The sequence below is a fragment of the Pteropus vampyrus genome, unplaced genomic scaffold (genome assembly GCF_000151845.1).
Source record: "Pteropus vampyrus isolate Shadow unplaced genomic scaffold, Pvam_2.0 Scaffold336, whole genome shotgun sequence".
In the NCBI taxonomy this organism is placed as follows: Eukaryota; Metazoa; Chordata; class Mammalia; order Chiroptera; family Pteropodidae; genus Pteropus; species Pteropus vampyrus.
The window spans coordinates 1,332,845-1,353,721 of record NW_011889117.1 but is presented as its reverse complement, the minus strand read 5'-3'; the positions used below and the strand labels follow the sequence as shown (position 1 = coordinate 1,353,721).

The following is a 20,877-nucleotide window of genomic DNA, read 5'->3' as shown; positions in this document are numbered from 1 at the left end:
CCACTTCAGATTCTCTTGGCCTCACCTGACCCAGTCCAGACCAGCTGTGGAAACCAATACTGCACAGGTTCCTATTTGCTTCCTGCGGTGCATCACTGGGTGTGCCCGCCCCAGGCCTGCCCCATACTTTCAACTTCCCTCCCAAGACTTCTTGTTCAGGGCATTTGCATGCATCTCCTGGAAGCCCCAGGGGTTAGTGACCTGTGGGGAGAAACCTGGACCCGGGGGTATGAGGCGGATGGATAAAATGCTTCCCTTATTTTTTCCTAAAATGAATGGCACAGACACAGTATCTGTGCACACACATATGATGATTGTAAAGTCCCATGGACACAAAATTCCAGTGGACCCATGACGTGTGGGAGTTCAGAACTCAAAGCGAGTACAAGGCAAACTTGTTAAATCTGCAGAAGCACGAGTGCTAACAGCTCCAAGTGGCCATGTTTTCCAACCACGGGACCCTATCGTATGTTCCTCATGTTACTTACTCTGTACTAGCCAAACACGAATGCTGAAAATGTTTATGTAGAAGGAAAGGAAAAGATAGGGAAATTCATAATTCCTTTTCTCATCCAGACTTTTTTACTCATCAGTAAACTGAAGGTAGAGTACTGATAAAATGTGCACATATCGAAAAGTGAAATGAAGCTGGTTTTGTGCAGCGTTTCCTCTTTCTGGTTAGAAAAAACATATGCATGTATAAGCTATGAAATATAAATTGTGTAATTGTGGTGATTCTGCATATGAATTAAAGTCTCTTATATTTATCTTCAAAACTAACATTGTACAATATAAAGATAAATCGTAAATTTTTAATTTAAAACATTTTATTTACTTAAAGAGCAAATTAAAAAACACGACAATGCAAGAGAAAGACTGAGGAAGAAAAGGAAAAGATTTATATTTTAGGAGCTTAAATGGCACTCCCCCGGCCCCTCACTTTTTGAACAAGGGTCCTGCTAGACTGGATGCTTGGAGACAGGTGAGGAAGTTGGTGCACTGATCCAGGTGGGAGATAATAATGATGGAATCAGGTTATTGGCTATGGGGTAGAGAGGAGGGGATGGATTTGAGAGCTCTATTGATGGAGCAAATATTGAGTGGAGAGAGGTGCTAGCCAGCCAATGAGATGGGCAAATATTGGGTGGAGAGAGGTGCTAGCCAGCCAATGAGATGAAGGACGCAAAAGGTAGTAGAGCAAGATAAGGGTGTCATGTCTGCCTTTTCCATTTGCCATTGTTCTATAAGTCTAGCCAGGGCAGTAAGGCAAGAAAAACAAAACAAAACAAACAAACAAAAAAAACTGTCAGAATTTGAAAATAAGAAACAAAATTGTCATTTCTTACAGATGATATGGACTGTACACGTAGTTAATACAAAGAATTTATAAGCAAGTAAGAATTCATCAAGGCTGCTAAACAGATCAATCTACTAAAAGCAATTCTTTTCTATACTTCTGCCATAAATATCTGAAAATAAAAATTTTTAAAGATAAAATAACATAAAAAACACCCAGGAATAAATCTAACAAAATATATTCAAGACATTTATGGAGAAAAATATCAAACTTTATTGAAAGACATTAAATAGCTAAATAAATGGGGAAATATATATAATATATAAATATATATAAAATTTATCTATCAATATATACCATTAATGGTTGGAATACTCAATGACATAGAGATGTTAATTCTCCCCCCAAATAACTTATAGATTAATATGATTTCAGTAAAAATTCAAAAAAGCTTTTTTTTCCTAGAAGTTGATAAGGTGACTCCAAAATTATATAGATGTGCAAACGTCTAAGATAGCCTAGACACTCTTGAAGAAGAACAAGGTAAGGGAACTTCCCCTACCAGTTATCAAGATTTGTTATAAAGATTTAGTAATTTCAACAGTGTAGGGTTGGCATAGACCAATGAATCAAAATAAAGAGCGCAGAAACAATCCACGTATTTATGGACACTTAATCTATGACAGAGATAGCACTATAGGTCACTGCGGAAAGGATGCACTATTCATTAAATGGTGCTGGGACATCTGCTTATCCACATGGGAAAAAATGAAATAGACTTCCTACTTCATATCACATACATATTTTAATTATAAACCTTTGAGATGACAATATAGGAGAAATTCTTTATGACCTTGGGATATATAGGCTTTTTAAAACAAGACAAAACTCCCATTAACTCTAAGGGAAAAGACTGATAAATTTGACTACATTAAAACTAGAAATTTGTATTTATCGAAAAACAACATAGAAAGAGTGAAAAGACAAACCACAAACCTGGAGAAGATACTTGCAACACATATAATTAGCAAAGGAGTAGTAGCCAGAATATTTAAAGAATTCCTATTAATTGAAAAGAAAAAAACAAACCACCTATTTTTAAATGGGCAAAAACATAAATGGAACTTTTACAAAGAATCTTGGATAGATTATAACACATGAATAGGTGCTCAACCTCATTAGTAGTCAAAGAAATGCAAATTAAAATCACAATGAGATATCACTTAATACCTGCCAGACTGACAAAGAAAAAAATGATAATAGGAAGTGTTGGTAAGGGCATAGAACAAGAATCATCACTGTCCATGGGAAAATAGATGATGCAATCACTTTGAGAAAGTTTCCTATTACCTAGTTAGGTTGGACATAAGCATATCTGTTCAAGTAATTCAACTCCTAGATATCTGTATCTATACTACACAAACACAGAAAAATGTTAAAGCAGTATTCTTTGTAATAGTACAAACTGAAATAACCCAAAGTTCACCGATAATAAAATGAATAAGTGGATTATACAGAAATGAAAATAAATGAACCCAGCTATAGTATCCAAACAAATGACTCTGAAAAGCAATGCTGAAAGAGAAAAGTAAGTTGCAGAAGAATGTATACAGCATGATTTCATTTACAAAAAAGGCAAAAAATCGGCAAAACTAAACAAAGTATTGTTTAGAGATGATCACATAGATAGTAATACCCATTAAGAAAAACAAAGGAACGATTAAGACAAAATTCACTGTAGCAGTAACTCCAGGTAGGGGGAAAGAGGCATGTGATTGAGAAGGGAAACGGGTGGCACCTGGGGTAAGGCAGTGTTTTATTCCATGAACACTTGGATCACCTGGATATATGTGGTCACAACAGTCACAAGTGTAGGTGACACGACCCAGTAAGATGGAGCAGAATAAGAGGAAAAAGGAACATCAACCCTTGAAACCGCTAGAGGAAGAGGAAGTTGCTAAGGCCTGAGAAGGCACCCTGCCAACTCTGACAGGAAAGTTAGGAAAATGGGAGGCAAGGGCACACTGGTGCGTGGGGATGCAGGCTGAGGCACATCTGTTGTATTCAGCCAGTACAGTATGGTACCATTTATATAAAGGTTTTAAACACGAAGATTTCTACTAAGTATTTAACGATTTATATATACGTAGTAAAAGTATGAAAATGCATACAAACTTACCTAAACTCAGGATAGTGGTTAGGTGGAGGAGGATGGAAGATCTGGGATGTACCAGGTACGTGACATATTTCAACTTTACTAATCATATGTGTGGTAGATATCATTCCGCTCATTTTACAGATGAGGAAATTGAGGCTCAGGGAAGTGAACTGGTTGGAATTTCAGTTCCACTCGGTTTTGACATCGGATTCACTGGTTGAACGAATGAAACACCAGCCTGGCTGTTTACTCTCAAGCCTCACCCCAGCTCCCTTCCTGACCCCCTGCAAAAAGTCCAAGGACCACGCAGGGTCAAACCTAACCTGGGTTCAGCAGCGATCGAAGTTCGCTCTGGTCCCGCCTTTGTGCGTCCGGCCCCGCCCCGACGGCTCAGCCCCAGAGGGACTCATGAATATGCAATTAAGAGGAAGGTATTTAAAGGCGCCAGCGACATGCGCAGGTCCCTTCCCCGCGCTGCCCGCCCCGCCCGCCCCGTTCCAGTTCTAGGGCCGGCCCCCTTCGCGGGTGTCCATCACTCCGTGCGGTAGCACCGCCAACATGTCGGACAAACTGCCTTACAAAGTCGGTGAGTTCCAGGACGTGCAGCAGGCCTCGTCGGCTCCGAGCCGGCTGGGGGCCTGTCTAGGCGGCGGACGTGGGGCCGACGCAGCGCGCTCGGGACCCCCTTGAATCGCTGGCTCGGCGCGACCCTGGCCGCGCGAGGCCGCATGGGGGTTGGAGTTCTCGCGCCGCTGGGAGAGGGTTGTCGGAGGCGGCGGCGGACTACAGATCCCGGCGAGCCCGGGTGCAGCGGCGCGGACTGTGGGGCAGCCAAGTAGTGGCGTGTTCTGTACTGAACCGTTGGAGCGGGCGGGTTGCGCGCACCTGGCAGCGGCCTGGGATCGCGGGCACCTCCCGGGACCTACACTAGAGGATCCATATTTTACCTCTTGAGCCTAGACCAGCCCCCTGGTCCCTGGGTGGTCCCAGACAAATGCCCATCCCTCTCTGGGCCTCCTACTGGGAAAGAGAGGGCACGGAAGCCCCAAAGGGCTTGTGAGGAGACTCCTGGAGAGCTAGCCGGAGGTCAACACAAGTCCGCTAGGGATTTGAGGCTCGTTACGCATCCTCTGGGGTCTCCCACCTGGCCAACAGGGATAGTCGTGCAGAGAATCTCGAAGAATATTTGGAATGATTAGAAGAAAATCTTTCGTGCTGTCCCATGGATTGAAGCTGTTATATAGTTTATGTATATTGGGCATTTACGGTGGGATAGGCACCACCTTCTACCTTAATTCTAGATTAATTCATTTTATTTTCGCGGCTCTTTAGGGTACAGAATATTACTTCTTCATTTTACAGTGGGTATACTGAGACACAGGAAATAAAGGTAACTTGCCTCTGATATTACAGCTGGGAGGTGGTGGAGCAGGATATGAACCAGACCCTGTAGGCCTCTGAGCACACTTTTTCACTACTGTACATAAGTGAAGCCACTTGGAACAACTCTAATGAACTTTCAGCAAAAATAAATTCAATTTAGCTAGCAGTTTTTAAAGAAAAATCAAGACACCATTAAACCCGGGGACACTTGTGTATCTGGTGATTTGCATGTGTTTATAGACGACTATTCAGAGGTGGATTTTATCCCATTATATTATACAGAGGAAGAAGCTGAGGTTCTAATAGGAATTGAAGAGATTCTGTAGAAACAGTTGGTGTTTGAAGAACAAGGGTTTGAAATACACGGGTTCACTTACATGTGGGCGGGCACCTCCCCGGACCTACACTAAAGGATCCATATTTTACCTCTTGAGCCTAGACCAGCCCCCTGGTCCCTGGGTGGTCCCGGACAAATGCCCATCCCTCTCTGGGCCTCCTACTGGGAAAGAGAGGGCACATGTGGCTTTTTTCAAAAAAATATACTGTCGGCCCTTCGTGTCCCTGGGTTTCACATCCGTGGTATTTTCTGTCTCTGGTCGGTTTAAGCCCAGTGCAGAGGGCTGACTGTATGCATTGTTCTATGCCATTTTATATGAACGACTTGAACATCCAGGAATTTTGGTATCCGTGAGGAGGGTGGTCCTGGAACCAGTCGTCCACAGATACTGAAGGATGACTGAAGTTTGAGGGGATTCAGTAGTTATATGCAGATTTTTTATTGCATGGGGGTTATTGCCCCTAACCTCTGTGTTCAAGGGTCAACTGTGGTAATTTAACGATAGTAGCTTATGATGTAGTGGCCAGCGTAGACTGTTGTCCTTGTTTTGTGGGTGATGAAACTGAAGCCCAGAAAGGTTTAAGTCCAGGTCACATAAGCGCAGAGGTGGAATAGAGGTTTGTCATACTGTGGAGAGATTGGTGGGTTAGGTTTGAGGGTATTAGGTTGTGTGGGAGGCGATAAGGCCGCACTTGGAAGTAGGGGAGCTTGGCTGGGTAGGGTTAGAGGGAGGAAGTCCCCATCCAGGAGGGTGTGCATTGCCAGACCTTGCCCATATGTCATCTTTCATCCTCAGGACTCATAGCAAGATTAGGGATGATTATTTCCACTTTACAAATGAAGAAACTGAGGCCCAGAAAGGGTCTTGACATTCTTCTTGGCTTGTCCTGGCACAGGTATTCCTACAACTTCTTCAAGTCCTGAGCTCCCATGGGACCAAAAGCCCCAGAGCTTAGAGCTCCATTCCCTCCTATGCCCTTGGAGTTGAGGGACCCACAGAAAGCTCTAGGGCCGGCGTAGCTGTTAAGAGGACAGTAGAGTTCTTCTAAGCTAGAATGACAGGTGATAGTGGAAGGGGTGGAGCTTAGCAGGATAGGACAGAACCCATTGTCCATTACTGCTGTGCCGCTCTCAGGAACCTAGGGAAGGCTTCTGGCTCTAGCCCTCCTGACCACTAGTCCCACCTCTGCCATTGACTGACTGTGGAACCTGGGGCAAACCTTTCTCTGGGCCTTTTCCACATTGCTAAATGCTAGGAGTTTGACTAGGTTCGGACTTGTTTCTTTTTGCCACTCCTGTTCTGAGTCAGCCCCTTTCATGTACTTTCTCTCATTCAGTCCTCACAACAGATATGATTAGTAAACATTTGCTGACTCTGTCAGGGCCTGCTGGGCAATGGACATGCAAAGGATGAGGTGGGACAGATATGCATACAGATAATGTGGTATCGTCTCCATTTTGTAACTGAGGAGATTTGCCCACTTCTGCATGTCCACGGCCACCATCTCAGTTCTGTTCACCCTCCTCACAGGTCTCCCTGGGTATCCTCCACGGGAACATGCAGCAACCAAAGGGGACTTTTCAAAAGACAAACTGGTCATGATACTCCCCTTAACATTCTGTAGGCTTCCCACACTGAGAAAAAATCTTGATTTATCTTACGCCCTCTACTAGAATTACCCTAGTACACTCTGTCTTCCAGTAGGAATATACCAAGTTCTTATCTGTTTCCAGGTTTTTGTTGAGTACCTACTTTTGTATGATTGTTTGCCAGCTCTGTTTCAAATGCTTGGGGAGGAGACATCCAGGCTAAGAGAACTGCTTGTGTAGAAGCCCTGAGGTGGGAATGAGTTTACTCAAGACTGTAAGGACAGACAGTAAGGAGGTCTATATGATTGAGCAGCAAGTAAAGGGGAGAAGAGGGTGGAGAGGTTGGGGGGAGAAGGGTGGGCAGTCATGGGGGTTAGGATTGATTTTATTCGTGGGTAAGGGGAAGTCTTTGGAGGTTTGTTTTTTACTTTAGCAGAAGAGCAGAGGTGAGAGAACTTAAATTTTAAATAACTTCTTCCTCTGACTTCTATGAGGAAATAATATGTGGAAGCTGAGTGACCAGTGATGAGGCTGCTTCAGTGATCCAAGGTGGTGAAATGTGGTTGGATTATTTATATATTTGGGATTTGGAACCAACAATATGCTGACGGGGATTGGAAGGGGATGAAAGGGGAAACGAGGAATCAAAGTTTGGGGCTGGAGCAGCTAGTCAAATGGGATTTCCTAAAATGGGAAGGCTGGAGGAGTAACAAATTTGGGGGGAAGGTAGGGAGTCATGGGAGTTCAGATTGGACATAATAGATTCAATTGTGCATCCAAGAAGAGGTGCTGAGTAGGCAATTGGATTATGAGTCTCATGTTCAGGGGAGAAATTGGCCTGGAGATAAATATGTGGGAATTATTGTCTTAGAGAAGGTATTAAAAGGAAAAGGGAGATGATGGAGCCCTGAGGGCTTCCAAACATGAGTCAGTTACAGGAAGAGGAGCCAGGAGGGTAGGAGGAAAACCACAGGACAGGCATAGAAGCCAAGCAAAGAAAGGATTTGAGCAGAAGGGAGTAATTAGTGGGATCGGTGCTGCAGGGAGAAATATGAACACAGATAATTGACTGTTAGATGTGGGGATCAGGCTGGTCTTTGGAGACTTTGAGAAGAGAGCCGTTTCAGTGGATTAGCGAAGTCCTCAAAAAGGTGAGAGGATATGGGATCAGGCGCCACAGAACAGAGACAATGAATGCCTTGTCTGTAGCTATAAATGAGGAGGACTAGTGGATTCTATGGAGAAAAAGTGGCATAGTTCTGAATAGTCAATGAATTGTGAAGTGGACACTTGATGAGGAAAGATGTTAGAGGTTTGGAGAGAGTAAAAAAGGTGAATCAACATGTAATAGGATTGCTGGACTGTTCCTTGAGATTTATGTCTTAAAAAATGAGACCTCTTGGTACAGTTGTGATTTTCCTCCTGCTGGGCTCAGTGGCTTGAGTGCAGTGGAGGGCTGGGTTTAACCAGGGGAGAAATTTTGCCAAGGAGTTCTCAGGGAGACAGAAGAGCAGAAGGAACAGGGGAATCTTAAACTGTGGAAGGAAGAAGTTGAGAACACAAAGTGGATGTGAGGGATAGTGAAAATTGATAGGATTAAGGCTGGGCCGCAGCCTTATTGGAGTTGGGGCTCTAGTGGGAGAGGATTGGAAAGATGGGACATGACCAGAATTGGTTGCTTGAAATATGTATTTCCAAGAGAGTACATCATTGGTGATGGCTTGCCAAGGTGGATGGGGCAAGGTAAGGGACTCCTAGTGGGGAGGGTGTGTGTGTTGAGGCAGTGTAGGAGTAGTCTCTCCCATGGGGGAGGAATATTTCATCTCTGAATTGTACAGTAGGAAGCAGACTGACTTAGTCAGTTTTATTATTTGTTGTTATTAAATTCTCTGCCCATCCACTATCCCCTGGGGTGATTGGCAGGATCTAAGCTTCCCTAAAGATAGAAATCACCAGGGGTCCCAGGCTCCATTCTAGACCTATTGAATCTGATTATCCAGGGGAGATTTATAAGCATGCCAGATGACTCTTATCTGGGAAGTATGAAAACACTGACCAAGGGATTGACTTTGGGATTGGCTAGTGTAGCATGGGGGCAGGGAGGGTGAGATTATTAGAAGAGTATTGAGATAGTGAGAGAGCTCATAATAGTATCCTTTCTTCCTGCTTAAGAATTTGGACAAATTTGAGACATTTGAGGTGGCAGAGTCCAAAATATAACTTCATTACTAATAACTTTGAAGCCAGAAGATGTAGATTAATGTCGAAGTCGAATGATCCTAACTGAACCCCCAAATTAAGCAGTTACCCATCAGTTACAGACAAGATGGATAGGCCTCTATATGGAAAAACATGCTTCCTATAGGCAGGCTGGCTGCTGCTTGCTTGCAAAAGAAGGGAGAGCCGAACTGAAAATACCCACTTTATTCCTCCCAAGTTTACTAATCGGACAAGTCACTCCACTTCCTCTGGGGTAGAGAGGCCAAGAGTATTAAATACACAGATGAGTTTCTTCTATGTGGAAAGAAACATCAGGAATAAAGAAGCATTTTTGCATTTTTAAGATCAAGGAATTGTGTCCAAGTTGTTAGATACTATCATTTGAGTGTTAAAGTCACCAAGAGTGATGACTTGGAAGATGGAGAGCCAGGAGCTAAAATCTTTAGGGAATGAAGAGGTTGAGAGGTGGCAGCAGAAGGGGTAGTGGGGTGTATATACAGGCTGATAGCTGTTTTTTAAGGGGGCATTTACCTGTGTTGTAATTTTCTTTTTTTTCCCCCTCTTTAATTTCCTCCCCACCTCCCCACCACTTCCACCCCTTACTTAAGGGATGTTATCATTTCTCTTAAGAACTGGATCTCTGAAGGCGCGGCATCTCCTCTCACAGGCTGGTGGTGCACACTCGGGGTTTTGGGGGGCCTGGTGCACTCAGGGTGCCTGGCACACCCAGGGTATGGTCCGTGGCTCTACCTGGGGCGCGAACTCAGGACCTGCGTGTAAAGCAAACGTGCTAACCACTACACTATGGAGCCACCCCCGTGTTGTAATTTACGTGTACCTGTGTGATTCTTTGATTAAATGTGTTCTCCCACAAGGCTCTAAGCTTTAGTTAGGCAGGAACCATGTTTTTCTTTGTGATTGCCCCAGTTCCACAAATCTTTGTTGAATGAGTGATAAAATGCAGTGACGAAATTGCTCAAACTTAGTGTTTCGAGTCCACATTGGATGAATAAGGAGTGGTGATGCTTCCTGATTGGTGGGATGAGGCCACTCAGGGAACTCCCATCCTTCCTGCCCCTGCAGCTGACATCAGCCTGGCCTCTTGGGGACGCAAGGCCCTGGACATCGCGGAGAATGAGATGCCGGGCCTGATGCGTATGCGGGAGATGTACTCGGCCTCCAAGCCACTGAAGGGCGCACGCATCGCTGGCTGCCTGCACATGACTGTTGAGACGGCTGTCCTCATTGAGACCTTGGTCGCCCTGGGTGCTGAGGTGAGACCTGCAGCTGTTCCGTATAGGGCAGGGAAATTCAATGTGGTGCCCTCTGAGGCCCAGCTGGGGCCCCAGCTTTGTCACAGTGCCGTTACTCTTTGTACATATTTTCTTTCTGATGGGAAGATAGCGTCTAACAGCCCTCAATTCACATCCTTTGACTGAGGAGCTCTGGTAGGAAAAGCTCAGCCCAGTGTCCTGCTGACTTATTGAAGGACTGGCTTTTTTTGGCCCTTCCAGGGTCCTGTGCCCGCCTTAGGTCAATCATGGCTGCTAGAAGGAGAGCGTGAGTTCAGCCTGGGTCTTGTGTACCAGCGATTGGCAGCTTTTCTAACCTCTCTGGGAGTCTCGAAGCAAGATGATTTCCTAAGAGCGCAGGACAGAGCACCCAAAACCAAGAAAGTAACTAGGGCTCAGTCCTTGGACCTCTTCTTTCTTTTCAACATTCACACTCTTGGTGATATGATATTATGGTTTTAAATACTCTCTATATGGTGATGACTCCCAGATATATGTACTAACCTAGACTTCTCTGCAGATCTCCAGACTTGTATATCCAGCAGCTGATGTGTCATTTCCACTTGGAAATCTAATAGACATATCAGCCTCAACAGGTCCAAACAAACTCATGATTTCTTATCCCCTAGTCTTCCCCACATGAGCAAAACTCCAGCCTTCCAGGTTCTCTCAGTTCAAGAACCTGGGATCATCCCTGACTCTTCTTTCTCATTCCAACAAGGAACTCTGCAGCAAATCCTGTCAGCCCAGCCTTCAAAATATACTCATCACCTCTGTTGCTGTTGAATTTCTTATCTGAACTCTTAACAATGGCTTCTTCACTTGTCTCCTCACTTCCTTGTGGAAGCTTTTCTCTTCCACACAGCACCAGAGTGATGTTTTAAAACATAAGTTGGGTCCTGTTACCGTTGTTCTGGCTCCCAGTCACTCACCAGGGAGCCCAGCCTATAGTCTAAGCCTATGGGGCCTAGATCCCAAGCCTCTCACGCTTAGCTCCACAGCTTTTCCTTACCCTTGTCCAGTGACCTTGGTGCTTCTGAGCCATGTGTAACCGCAGCCCTCTCTTGCTGGCTTTTCCAGGTGCAGTGGTCAAGCTGCAACATCTTCTCCACTCAAGACCATGCAGCAGCTGCCATTGCCAAGGCTGGCATTCCAGGTTGGTCTTGCTTACTGCTTGGGAATGTGGAATGCATTTAAGGGGCTCTGCTTCTCCCTGTTGGCTTCACTGACTCCTATTCTACAGTGACAGGCTTCCCAGCAGCAGGGGAGGGGCATCGTGGCCACATAGTCCAAGCCTAGTGACTTATAGGAAAGAGCCGTTTTGTCCCACTGTCATCTGAAATCCTATAGGAGGTGCTTATTGTCCCAGCTCAAGTCATGTGATCAGAAAGGGTGGGATCTTACGATTGGGAACCACAGGGTGTAGAAGAGGGGGGAAGTTGCTTAAAGAAAGGATAGGGGTCTGTTTCCAAAAGAATTGGGGAGGGATGCTGAGCCTAGAGGTCTGTTCCCTAGGGTCTGATGGTCTCGGGGGCTGGGGAAGGACCAGCACTAAAGGAAAAGGACTTTCATAAGCTGGAGAAACTGGCACATGTCTGCCTGGAGAGGGGAGTGGTTAGCTCTGATGGTGATTAAGTAGGACATTCATGAGTCCTAACCAGGTGGAGGGGAAAGGGTCAGGAGGACCCCTCTAGAGACTGACCAGGCTGGATAGACATGTCTCTCACTTCTTAGCCTTAGTTGGGCTTCACGATCCTTTTCTGAGAAAGGCATTGTTTTCAAGACCATTATCTGCCTGAGTTAGGGGGAGGGGCAGCGTGCCCTGCTTGGTGGATGTCCTTTGCTTACAGGAGGTTCATGAGAACCCCACACATATGTCCCAGTAATACCCTATGATGGAGGAGCCTGGACTGGCAGTAATGTCTGGCACTAAGAAAGTGCTCTGTATATAGTAGCTGCTTTTAGTAGTTTTTTGGCCAGATTTTTCCTGAGATCACCCATCACAGAGACCGCTGGGCCCTCATGTCCTTTCAGTGCAGAACCAACCTTGGATCTTGCTTTGTGGGTCCACCTGGATGTGGCTCTTTGCCCCTGCGGCAGTAGGTATTATGGGTGGGAGCCTGGTCACTATGGGTCGATGCCTAGTCCTTAGGGCCCCGACAGAGGGAGTGGAAAAGTAATTATTTTCATTTACCTACATCTGGGTGATTCTATGTGGCCTCTGTCTCATTTAATCCATACTATTGTGAGCCCTAATTACAGATGAGGAAACAGGCTCAGAAAGGTGAAGTGATTTGCCCAGTCACAGCTGGCAAGTGCAGAGCCAGGACTTGAACTCAGATCTCCCTGCTTCCAGGTTGTGTTCTTATCACTGCTGAGTCCTTAGAGGTGCTAGAGGTGACTGGGGATGGGAATTAGGAGGGAGGTAGAATTTGGCTCTGCCTAGGTACTTCCTAAAGCAGGTGCCAGTGGGGAGGGCAGGCCCTGATGTGCCGCTCACCCTTCAGTGTATGCCTGGAAGGGTGAAACAGATGAGGAATACCTGTGGTGCATTGAGCAGACACTGTACTTCAAGGACGGGCCCCTCAACATGATTCTGGACGATGGCGGTGACCTCACCAACCTCATCCACACCAAGTACCCAAAGCTCCTGTCGGGTGAGTAAGGCAGGTGGATGGGCTGGGTGATGGAGGTCTAGAAGGGGCCTGCTTATCCAGGTGAAAGCAGTAGGCCTGGCAGGATTCCCAACACCTTAAGTAGCAGATTCTGAGGACAGCAGGCTTCTGCAAGTATTCTGGGGTCTGGCTTCCTGACTTTTGATTGTGTGGGGCTTGTGTGGCTGGGGGAGGCCTTGCTGAGATGACAGTCCAAGAGCAAGCATAAGCCAGGGCTAGGAATGAGTTAGCTTTGTTAAAAGCAGGGCAGAAAGGAAAGCTGGGGAAAGAGAGGGGCAGTGAGTGCAAAGGCCCTAAGGCGGGAAAGGATGTCTCTTTAGGAAATGGAAAGGAAGCTAACATGGCAGCTTCTTTCACTGGAAGAGTATTACAGAATGGGGCTGGAGCTTTATTAAAGGCCAGATGTGTGAGGACTTAATAGGCCAAGAGAAAAGAATTTGACTTGATCTTGAGAGCAAAGGGAAGTAATTGGAGAGTTTTAAAAAGATTTCTCTGAAAACATACGTGTTAAAAATGCCTGCTGTGTGGAGGGTGGATTGTGGCTGGGAGGTCAGGCAAGAGATGATGGTGGCAGGGACAGGGGTGATGCCAGTGGGAATGGAGAGTTCGGGCGTGCTTGGGAAGTAGAATCACTAGGCCTGGTAATAGTGGTGACTCCTCCCTCATGCTAGCCTGTTTGGTTGAGTGGACTGTGGTATCAGTCATAGAGTTGAGAACCCAGAAAGAGGAGTGGCTTTAGGGGGCAAGGATGAATTTGAGTGAGTTCAGATGTAGGCTCATCCCAGACCCCCGCCCCTGCCTGGGCAGCTCCTTCCTGGCCTGAGGCTCATCCCTTTCCCTCTTGTTCAGGCATCCGAGGCATCTCCGAGGAGACCACAACAGGGGTCCACAACCTATATAAGATGATGGCCAATGGGATCCTGAAGGTTCCTGCCATCAATGTCAATGACTCTGTCACCAAGGTGAGCCCATTGTACAGTAACGCTCCAGCTGTTGGCTCCTGGGGCAGCTCAGGAGTAGGGCCTTGAAAAAAGGCCCCAGAGAGGGTCAGAGGCTAGTGACTTGAAGCCCTCATTTGAATGGGGGAAGGAGGATATATACTAAGGGTAATGAGTGTGTTAAAGAGGGGAAGAACAACACAGCCTCAGAGCTGGGCATGAAGAGCTTTAAAGTGAAGCAGATTCTTTGACTGGGCAGTCTATCCTAGTAATTGATCCTTAAGAAGCCTGGACTGGCAGAGAAAGGCTAGGAAGAAGGTCTTGGGGCTGATCAGGGCAAGAGGCACATGAGGACGTTAGCTGGTGGGGAGAAGTCACAGGAGGTGATAAGCTCAAGGCCCACCAGGCCGAGTTGCTGAGAGTGGGTCTGAGGCCATAGGGCCTTGCCTGCCCCCAACATCCCCTTGTCCCCTCTTCTTTCAGAGCAAGTTTGACAACCTCTATGGCTGCCGGGAGTCCCTCATAGATGGCATCAAGCGGGCCACAGATGTGATGATTGCGGGCAAAGTGGCAGTAGTAGCAGGCTATGGTGATGTGGGCAAGGGCTGTGCCCAAGCCCTGAGGGGTTTTGGGGCCCGAGTCATCATCACCGAGATTGACCCCATCAACGCACTGCAGGCTGCCATGGAGGGTACGAGAGGGTGAGGGTTGGCTGTTAGCCACTGGGTCTAGAGGAGAGGCAAGGCCACCCTGGGTGACCCACAGCCACTGTCTCTGCACAGGCTATGAGGTGACTACCATGGATGAGGCCTGTCAGGAGGGCAACATCTTTGTCACCACCACAGGCTGTATCGACATCATCCTTGGCCGGTAGGTGCCAAGTGGGGAGTCCTGGGGAGCAAAGGAAGGGGCAGGCTTGGGGCTGCTCTTTGTCTCTGATGACCTCTCATGGGTTTGGGCTCCCCATAGGCACTTTGAGCAGATGAAAGATGATGCCATCGTGTGTAACATTGGACACTTTGACGTAGAGGTTGATGTCAAGTGGTTGAATGAGAACGCTGTGGAGAAGGTGAACATCAAGCCCCAGGTGAGATGCCCCAGCCCTACCAGCAGGGTGAGCAGAGAGAGATCTGAAGGGGACATTGGGCTTGCTAACCAATGGAGGGCCAGAGGAGGAGGCTCTGGCAACCTGGGCAGCAGGATGGGGAAGAAGAAGGCCTGGTTTCAGGGCCACTTAAATCAGAATCTTGGAGTGAGCCCAAGCGTTTTAAAGGTCCCAAGATTCTGATGTGCAGCCAAGCTTGAGCGCCACTGCATTTAATTAACTTTTACTAAGCATGATGATCGAGAACATGGGATCTGTCCTCAGACTATCCAGGGTCAGATTGCAGCCACTTTTTAGTGTGTGGCTCTGGACAAATGACTTAACCCTTTAAACTTCAGTTTCTTTATCTGTGAAATGGAGTTAATAGTACTACTTAAATCATAGGGTTGTTATTAGTTATATGTCATATATATATAGTTATATATATGTAATTTCGTATATATGCTTAACCTAGAGTATATGGCAATAATAATAATAATAATAAGTAACAACATTAGCTAATACTTACTGAGTACTTAGTTTGTGCCAAGCCATGTGTCAAGTGCTTTATATGTTTCAGCTCATTAAATTCTCATAGCACATCTGTGAGCTCTGCAGCTCAGAGTTGCTTGGTAAATATTGACTATTGTTATTAATCATTTGTGCCAGGCCCTGTGATGGAGGTTTTCTAGGGCAATGCAGGCTCTTCACAGGTACTGTTAGAGGCAGGAAGGACTGCTGAACATGAGGGGAGGTACAGTGAGGCAGAGGTGGACATTGGGAGCATTGCCCCACCAGCCCTCACTGTTGTTCTGCCCCCCTGCAGGTGGACCGCTACTGGCTGAAGAATGGGCGCCGCATCATCCTGCTGGCTGAGGGCCGGCTAGTCAACCTAGGCTGCGCAATGGGCCACCCTAGCTTTGTGATGAGCAACTCCTTCACCAACCAGGTGCTGGCGCAGATTGAACTGTGGACCCATCCAGACAAATACCCCATTGGGGTCCACTTCCTGCCCAAGAAGGTGAATTCCCACCTCTACCCCAGGCCATGTGTCCAACGCATGGCTCACTACACAGGGCTTGCCAGAGTTCATAAAGTACTCACCTCTCTCCTGTCTTAGAGGTCCTCCCAGGGTCTTCCACAGGGCAGAAATCATCCTCTTCATTTAATAGATGAGGAAAGTCAGGCCCAAAGTAGGAGATGGCAGGGTGGCAGGATCCCAGAGTGGCAGGGCTGGGTGGGGAGAACAGCATGGGCTTTGTCGTGAGACACACCCAGGTTTGAGTCTCACCCTACCACTCAGAGGCTGTGTAACTGGGGCAAGTTACTTAACTTCTCTGTGCCTCCATTTCCTCATCTATAACATAAAGGTAATAGTGCCTCCTTTAAGGTTCGTGAGGATTTCCTTTGAGCAGAGGTCACAAACCCACATGCCCACAGGGATTGGGCAGGTAAATGAGTAGACTGGACTGAGTGGAAACTGACCGAAGAGCACATGCCCTAGTTGAAGGAATTGGCTACCTGTCATCAACCTGGAACCTAGAGCTCTTGACATTTCAAGAGAAGCCAGATATCAAGATCTTTGTATGAAATATTCAATTTTTAAATATAGGCAACTTGTAATTTTAAGTAATAACCAGGTGGGTCAACTTGGACGTGGCTTTGCCACTTAACCTGTTTGGGCCTCAGTTTCCCTATCAGCCAAATGGTAAGAGTAGCTTTTGCTCTTATACCATTTGGCTACTGGAAAGGTTATGATGGAGTCTCCTTAATCACTCCTCCCACGCCTTGAAAGGCTGGTTCTGCCAACTAAAATAGGAAGAGGCTCCAGTGTCCTCTCAAGGCCGGCCAACTCTGTTCCCCCTAGTCTGCCTTGGGCACTGTCTTGCTGGACCAGATGTTTCACTCATAAGGGCCTCAAGGGTTATCCTGTTCTGTACAGCCTGCCGGGTCCCTCGCCTTATTTTGGAGTTTTAAAAGTCTCATTTGACCTCTATCTGATCCCAATTAGAGGAAATATGGCTATGAATATGGTGAGAATTGGGTAGGCCTTTGAAATGAGGCCAGAGTTGGAAGTAAAAATGCAAAGATCTCATCTCCCACCCCAGCACCTGGCCCCATCCTTACGTCCTTCCTTATCACTGCCAAAACATAGATTAGGGACAGGACATCCTTGACTTCATGCCTCACATGCCATGTGTGGGTAAGGGATTAGATACCTTGGTTAACAAGGCCAGAGAGAGCAGCCACTGTTTATTAAGGCATCTACTTGTACTGAATGTCACTGATCTTTGTAAAAGCCAGGAGAGATCCATCTTACAAATGAGGAAACTAAGGTTCAGAGATTGACTTGCTCCCACAACTGTCAATTATTGGGCCAAACGTAGAACCTAGCTGTCTGTCCAAGTTGTTAACCATTATTACACACTGCCTTCTAGATGTGGGTTCAGGGAGAAGGAAGAAGTAGGTTCAGGGCTAGGCCAGGGCAAATGAAGGAAGGATTCAATAGGTGCTCTGGGAGTTGGAGAACTTCATTCTGCTTCCAGAACTGACATGGACTTGGGCTAGGCTCTGCTCACGCTTTTGCCTGCCTCTCTCCAGTTTCTTCACTGGTTAAACGGAATAAACCCTGCCCTCCTTAGGGGTATTTGTGAGGCTCTAATGAGACAATGGATGTGAAACCACTTGGGAGTGTAAAGCTCTCTGGGCTTGGGTAAAGAGAGGCCCCACATAGAGCTACCAGCTGAGAAAATGAGACCCCTCCCCCCACTCAGAGTTGACCCTTCTCTAAGTGTAACCACTTACCTTTGTTTTCAGGTCCCTTTTATACATTTCAGACTGGTCAGATTTAGAAATTGGCCTTATTTAATCTCAGCCTCTGTTCTTGGTTTCTGTTTTCTCTTTTCAAAGTTGCCTTGGAGGCCATAAGTTGGGATGCTTGAGACAAGTTTTGGGGCTTTGGAGCCAGATGAATCTGAGTTCAAATCCTAGCTATGTCAATAACTAGCTGTATGACCTTGGGCAAGTCATTTCATCTTTCTGAGCCGTGATTTCTACATTTGTAAAAGGAGGATGGCAAGTTTTTATTAGTCAAGGATCCTTTTGGTAGCAAGTGGTGGAAACTTGGTTTAAACTGGTGTATTATCTGTTGCTATATAACAGTTTAACTCCAAAACTTACTGGCTTAAAATGATAAACATTTATTATTTCAGTTTTTGTGGGTCAGGAATTTGAGGGCCCCTTAGCAAGGAAGTCCTTCATTAGGTTGCATTCAAGATGTCAGCCAGGGCTGCAGTCATCTGAAGGCTAGACTGAGGCTGGAAGATACACTTCTCATCACTGTTGGCAAGAGGTCTGTTCCTTCTTGCCACACGGGTATCTCCATAGGCTACTTAATCGTCCTCATGAGATGGCAACTGGCCTTTCCCCAGAGTGAGTGATCCAGCGGGGAGAGCAAAGGAGGTAGCTACAGTGTCTTTTAGGATCTACTCTTTAAGTCACACACCATCACTTCTGCTTTATTCTGTTCATTAGAAGTGAATCACTCAAGGGGTGAGGAATTAGGCTTCACTTCTTGAAGGAAGGAATATTATGAATTTTTAGACAAAGAATTTAAGGACAAATTAAAACAACCATAACCAGTTTAATCTAAAAAGGAACTCTATTGGCTATATAATTGGGAGAGTCTAAGATTCAGACAATGGATCCAAGGATTCAGTGTTATTAGAGCTGTCTTCCTCTGTCTCTTGGCTCTTTTTTTCCTCTACATTCACTTATCAAACAGACTTGCCACTAGTAAGCTGACACTGATACCCTCCTTGTTTATGAATCCCAGTGGAATTAGAGAGACCCTGTCTCGGAAAATATGTCATGTCCACAGATAAATTCCAGAGAATCATTTTGGTTAGCTACTTGGGTTAGTAGAGGGTGAGAAAGAAGATGTAACTGATGGTCCCCGCAGGGCTACTTGGAGGGGAGGATGTAGCATTGTTTCCTCTTGAGGAAGGGGAGCTGGGCAGTCAAAAACAGCTTATCCACTGAGGGGATATGCATAGAATGAAATAACATGCATAACACGTATGGCAGATACCCCAAAGGAACAATTCTTGGCTCTGTTGGGAGCTGGATGCAGGTAAGGAGTCCTAGAGGATGGCACTGATTCCAGTTCTTCCTGTGTTTCTCCCCAGCTGGATGAAGCAGTAGCTGAAGCCCACCTGGGTAAGCTGAACGTGAAGCTGACCAAACTGACTGAGAAGCAGGCCCAGTACTTGGGTATGTCCCGTGATGGCCCCTTCAAGCCAGATCACTACCGCTACTGAGAACCAGGCCTGCTGCCCTTTTTGCCTTTCAGCTGCTGTCTTTGTCCAGGTCCTACCTCTCCCCTAAGAGCAAATGGCGCCAACTTTGAGAATGGTTTGTTAATGTCCCCCATTGACTTCCTGGGGCTGGTTACTCAGTCTTTGGTCCCTGCTGCATCCCTCATACTGTTCCAAGTGTGGCAGGGTGAATTGAGAAGTCCCCTCCTCAAGCCTGGTCACAGTGCAGGTACATGGGAGATACCCACAGGGAACCATGAGCTCAGGGGTTTTGGAATTGCTCAGTCAGTCCTTTAGGCTAGAAGTTGGCAGTAGTGGTCACAAAGGCCATGCACTTTCCCATCTAGGCTCTAACCTTGCCTGTGGATATTAAACCCATGTTCTTGGTTTGCAGGTTCACTGGTTCCTCAGCCCATGACAGATAAGAAGGAGCTGTATCAATGGGCAGGGACAAACTGTTGGAGTTTGAATGCTCCTGAGAGCCTGGCTTTAGTGCTGGGCATTCTCTTAAACCTCAGAACAATGAGGTTGGTACTTTCGGTCCCTATTTTACAGGGGTTATAGAATATACTGTTAAGGGACAGCCAAGGAAGGACAAGAGAAGTGACAGCTGGAGGTTGAGAGAGGCCAAAGAATCTTAAAAGCAGACATAGCTCTGCTACCGCTTTGTAACATGATGGTTCCTATGACAACCCCGGATCAAAAAAATTAATTTGGTTTAAAATGTTTATATAATGTTTATAATGTTAAAAAAGAGAAGGAAAGTAGATAAATAAATAAAAATTTTGGTGCCTAAAAGAATTTCGAGCTTTTATTATATAATCTACTGCTAACAGTGTACGGCATGAACAAGGAGTAATAGACAAGGGGTTTTCCACAGTGTGAGGTGATAAGGACTGCAGGCAAACCCTTGGGCTTGGAAGGACGGGTAAAGTGAAGAGAACTCTTATCTCTTCAGGTGCATCTCTTGTAAATAGTTTGTTGTTGTTGTTGTTTTAACCCAATCTAAGATGGTCATTTAATAGGTAAATTTAACCCTTTTATATTTATTGTAATCCCTGCTCATATTTATTCCCTCTATTTTTTTGTTTCTTTTTCTCCCCATTGCCACGTTGGATTGATCCAATGCTCCTTGGGGAACTATTTATTGAACATTGAACACCTCCTGGGTGTGAGGGGCTTTGTAGTTGATTTTCTTTATTCACACAAGTTTAGTAATATTATCCTAATTTTATAGATGAGAATAGAGACTCAGAGAGGTTAAGTGTTTTTCCTAAAGTCACACAGTTTATAAGAGGCCTCATCATGAATCAAATCACAGAAAGCTGAGTGGGAAGTTGGCCTCCCTCCATTTGCCTAAACGGTCATTTACTAAATCTCTGTTCTACTTTTGGAAACCAAAGCAAAATGAGAACTCTCCTGGGAACTGTAACTGGAAACTATTCTAAGTGTTATCCAATGGATGGAAGGCATAATGGGGATTCTGGGATGTTTGAGACCTGACCTCAGCCTGTTGGGATCTCAAGCTCAAAGAAGAAGGCAGACACACAAACAGCTTTGCCACCTCCTGGCACTTCCCTTTCTCTG

The 20,877-nt window shown here is 45.9% G+C and overlaps 2 protein-coding genes across 2 annotated transcripts in view; one reads left to right on the top strand and one right to left on the bottom strand.

Annotated features, from left to right (window-relative positions):
• The window catches only part of ITCH (itchy E3 ubiquitin protein ligase), a 149,355-nt gene extending 145,577 nt beyond the window's left edge, over nt 1–3,778 (bottom strand). Inside the window, exon 1 of the mRNA XM_023522193.1 lies at nt 3,477–3,778. The gene's annotated coding sequence lies outside the window, so the exon portion shown is untranslated. The remainder of the gene's footprint in view (nt 1–3,476) is intronic.
• Nucleotides 3,779–3,967: 189 nt separating this feature from the next.
• On the top strand, nt 3,968–20,091 carry AHCY (adenosylhomocysteinase). The gene is made up of 10 exons (XM_011378286.2): nt 3,968–4,041; nt 10,069–10,259; nt 11,358–11,433; nt 12,785–12,934; nt 13,802–13,914; nt 14,374–14,581; nt 14,673–14,760; nt 14,860–14,977; nt 15,801–15,995; nt 19,162–20,091. The coding sequence occupies exons 1-10, from the start codon at nt 4,014–4,016 to the stop codon at nt 19,291–19,293; spliced, it is 1,299 nt and encodes a 432-aa protein (XP_011376588.1). The 5' UTR covers nt 3,968–4,013; the 3' UTR covers nt 19,294–20,091.
• Nucleotides 20,092–20,877: the final 786 nt, after the last annotated feature.